The 2616-nt window shown below is 41.0% G+C and overlaps 1 protein-coding gene across 1 annotated transcript; it reads right to left on the bottom strand.

The window, feature by feature from the left end:
* Positions 1-237: 237 nt before the first annotated feature.
* On the bottom strand, positions 238-732 carry LOC143535740 (uncharacterized). The gene has a single exon (XM_077029910.1). It carries the CDS (start codon positions 730-732, stop codon positions 238-240), a length of 495 nt encoding a protein of 164 aa, XP_076886025.1.
* Positions 733-2616: the final 1884 nt, after the last annotated feature.

Raw genomic sequence — 2616 nt, 5'->3', positions numbered from 1 at the left:
CGTCTTCAACACCTCTATCAACTTTATTTTCTATTCCTCACTCAACTTAGAAGAAACAATAACGGGCAAATCTGAGCCCTCTTCAAGATACGCATACTCTAAATATGACGGAAGAACTTTTAATTCCAACGGAGCAGGTTTTTCCGCCTCTTTTTCGCAAATAATCTCACTAACCTCCATAATCTCCGCTAAGCAAGAAACCTCATCTACCACTTCGTCCTCACTATCCTCCATAATTTATGACAAATCTTCAACCACGTCCATCCCAACCAAATCGGTTCTACAAATATAATCAAGACACTTATCCAAACCCGGAATAAGAGAATTAAGAAAATACACCGAATGGCATGAACCACTAAAATCATCATTATCACCCGGGTGCTTCATCGACTTTGCAATATCATAAGTAACATTCTCATCACCAACCCAAAGTGTTATCCTCCCCTCATACACATCAATAAGAGCTTTAGACGTTCTCAAGAACGGCCGACCAAGAATAATGGGAACCTTCTCGTCTACCTCCGTGTCAAGTACCACAAAATCAACCGGGAACACAAACTTGTCAACATTCACTAGAAAATTCTCAATAATACCTCGCAGATACTTAACCGAATGATCTGCCAACGACAACGACATACGAGTCGGTGTAAGCTCACCCAACTCCAACTTCTCATACAACGAATATGTCATAAGATTAATACTAGCACCCAAGTCCGCCAATGCTTGACTCATCATATCACTTCCGAAAGTACACGGGATTGTAAACACACCCGGATCCGATAAATTTTCCGGGAACCGGTTCAACACTACCGTCGAACAGTCTCCGCTATGTGGAATAGACGAAACCTCTCCCAACCAATCTTTCCTATTGAGCAAGTCTTTCAAGAATTTTGCATACTTTGGCATGTGTTGGAGGGCTTCAACAAACGGGAGATTAATCTTCAATTCTCGGAACATATCCAGAAAATGCATGTATTCCTTCGTGTACTTTTGATTATTGAGATGATCGGGATAAGGAACATGGGAAATATTAATATCGGGTGGTGGCCGACATACAACCGATTTTTTATCAACTTGTGGCTCAATAATTGGTGTTTTAACTTGTGACTTACCCGGAGCCTCCATCTCAATCTCTTCATCTACCACTTCCTCTTCTTCAACTCCAACCATTTCTTTAACAACCTCGGGACCCAAGACCACCCTTCCGCTACGAGTAGTAATTGCTTTCAATTGAGCGGCCGGATTTGGTTGAGTTGAACCCGAAAACTGACCTTAAGGCCTTTCATCGAGGCGAAGAGAAATATCACCAACGGAAATTTGAAGGTAAAGCAAAGAAGATTGTTGATTTTTGAAGATCAAATCGTGTTCAACAAACTTTTTCTGTGTAATTTGATCCCTCTCCAAGATTTACTTCATCATCTCCTCGAGATGTCCCATTCCTCCATTAGAATCCTGCATGTTGTTTTGAACATTAGTACCATTGTTATTATTATTATTATTATTATTATTATTATTATTATTATTATTATTATTATTATTATTATTATTATTATTGTACTGACCTTGTCCTTGATAATAAGAATTTTGGAAGCCGGGTGGTGCACACGCGGGACGCCAGTTGGAATTATTCAGATTTGGGTTCTTGTAGGTGTTCCAATTTTGATTATTGTTGTTGTAGTTGTTTGGAAACGTATTATGACCACTAACAAAATCGACTTGTTGATTCATCACCGGGCACTCCAATGTGCCATGTCCACCTCTACAAAACACACACTTGTCCACCTTAGTCTTAAGTTCCTTCACCTCTAGGGTTAATGATTCCAAAGCAGAAGCCATAGTAGTATCCAGATTAACCTGGTGTACCCCTCGAGAAGATGTGGATGTATTGCTAACGGGAGTGGAATTCCCGTGTTGTGGCCCTTTGGTAAGGTCCGATTGAGCGAAGCTTTCAAACATCTCGTTACATTCGGTGACATTTTTCCTTGCCATTAAGTTACCTCCAGTAGAAGTGTCAAAACGAACTTGGGTTTCATACGTCAGCCCGTTGTAAAATTTTTCCACGAGAGCCCATGGTGTAAGACCATTTTGTCAACAACAGGCAAGCAAATTCTGAAAACGCTCCCATGCATGGAAATATTTTTCATATAGCTCCATGTGAAACGAGTGAATCTGATCACGAAGAATAGCCGCTTTAGCCAATGGGAAGAATCTCTTGTTGAATGCAGAACGTAGTGCTTCCCAAGTGGTGAACGTGCCAGGTGGCTGAGTGTCGAGCCAAAGAGATGCTTTACCTTCAAGTGAAAAAAGGAAAAAGATGTAAGAAAATTGCATCTTCAGTACCACCTTGCAAATTAAAATTTTTCAAAACGCGGTAAAGTCGGTTAATGTGAGCCGGTGTTGTCGATATGGGGAAAGACGATGCATGACTAGTTTCCGGTTAAGCCATCGAAGGCTTGAGCAGCAACCATTCTATTGTTGGCCATTTGGACGTCTGGTTGACTTTTCAGACTTTCTGGTGGTGAACTGAGCGGTGATGATTTTTGTGTAGAAGTAGCTTCTTACGGTGATTTTTCTGCTGAAGAGCTGGCCTCGATCTTGAACGGGGAAAAATCCAGA

This window comes from Bidens hawaiensis, unplaced genomic scaffold, assembly GCF_021521415.1.
Source record: "Bidens hawaiensis isolate Kalapana, Puna unplaced genomic scaffold, B.hawaiensis_p1.1 tig00010587_1, whole genome shotgun sequence".
Lineage (NCBI taxonomy): Eukaryota > Viridiplantae > Streptophyta > Magnoliopsida > Asterales > Asteraceae > Bidens > Bidens hawaiensis.
This window is presented reverse-complemented; position numbering and strand designations above follow the sequence as displayed.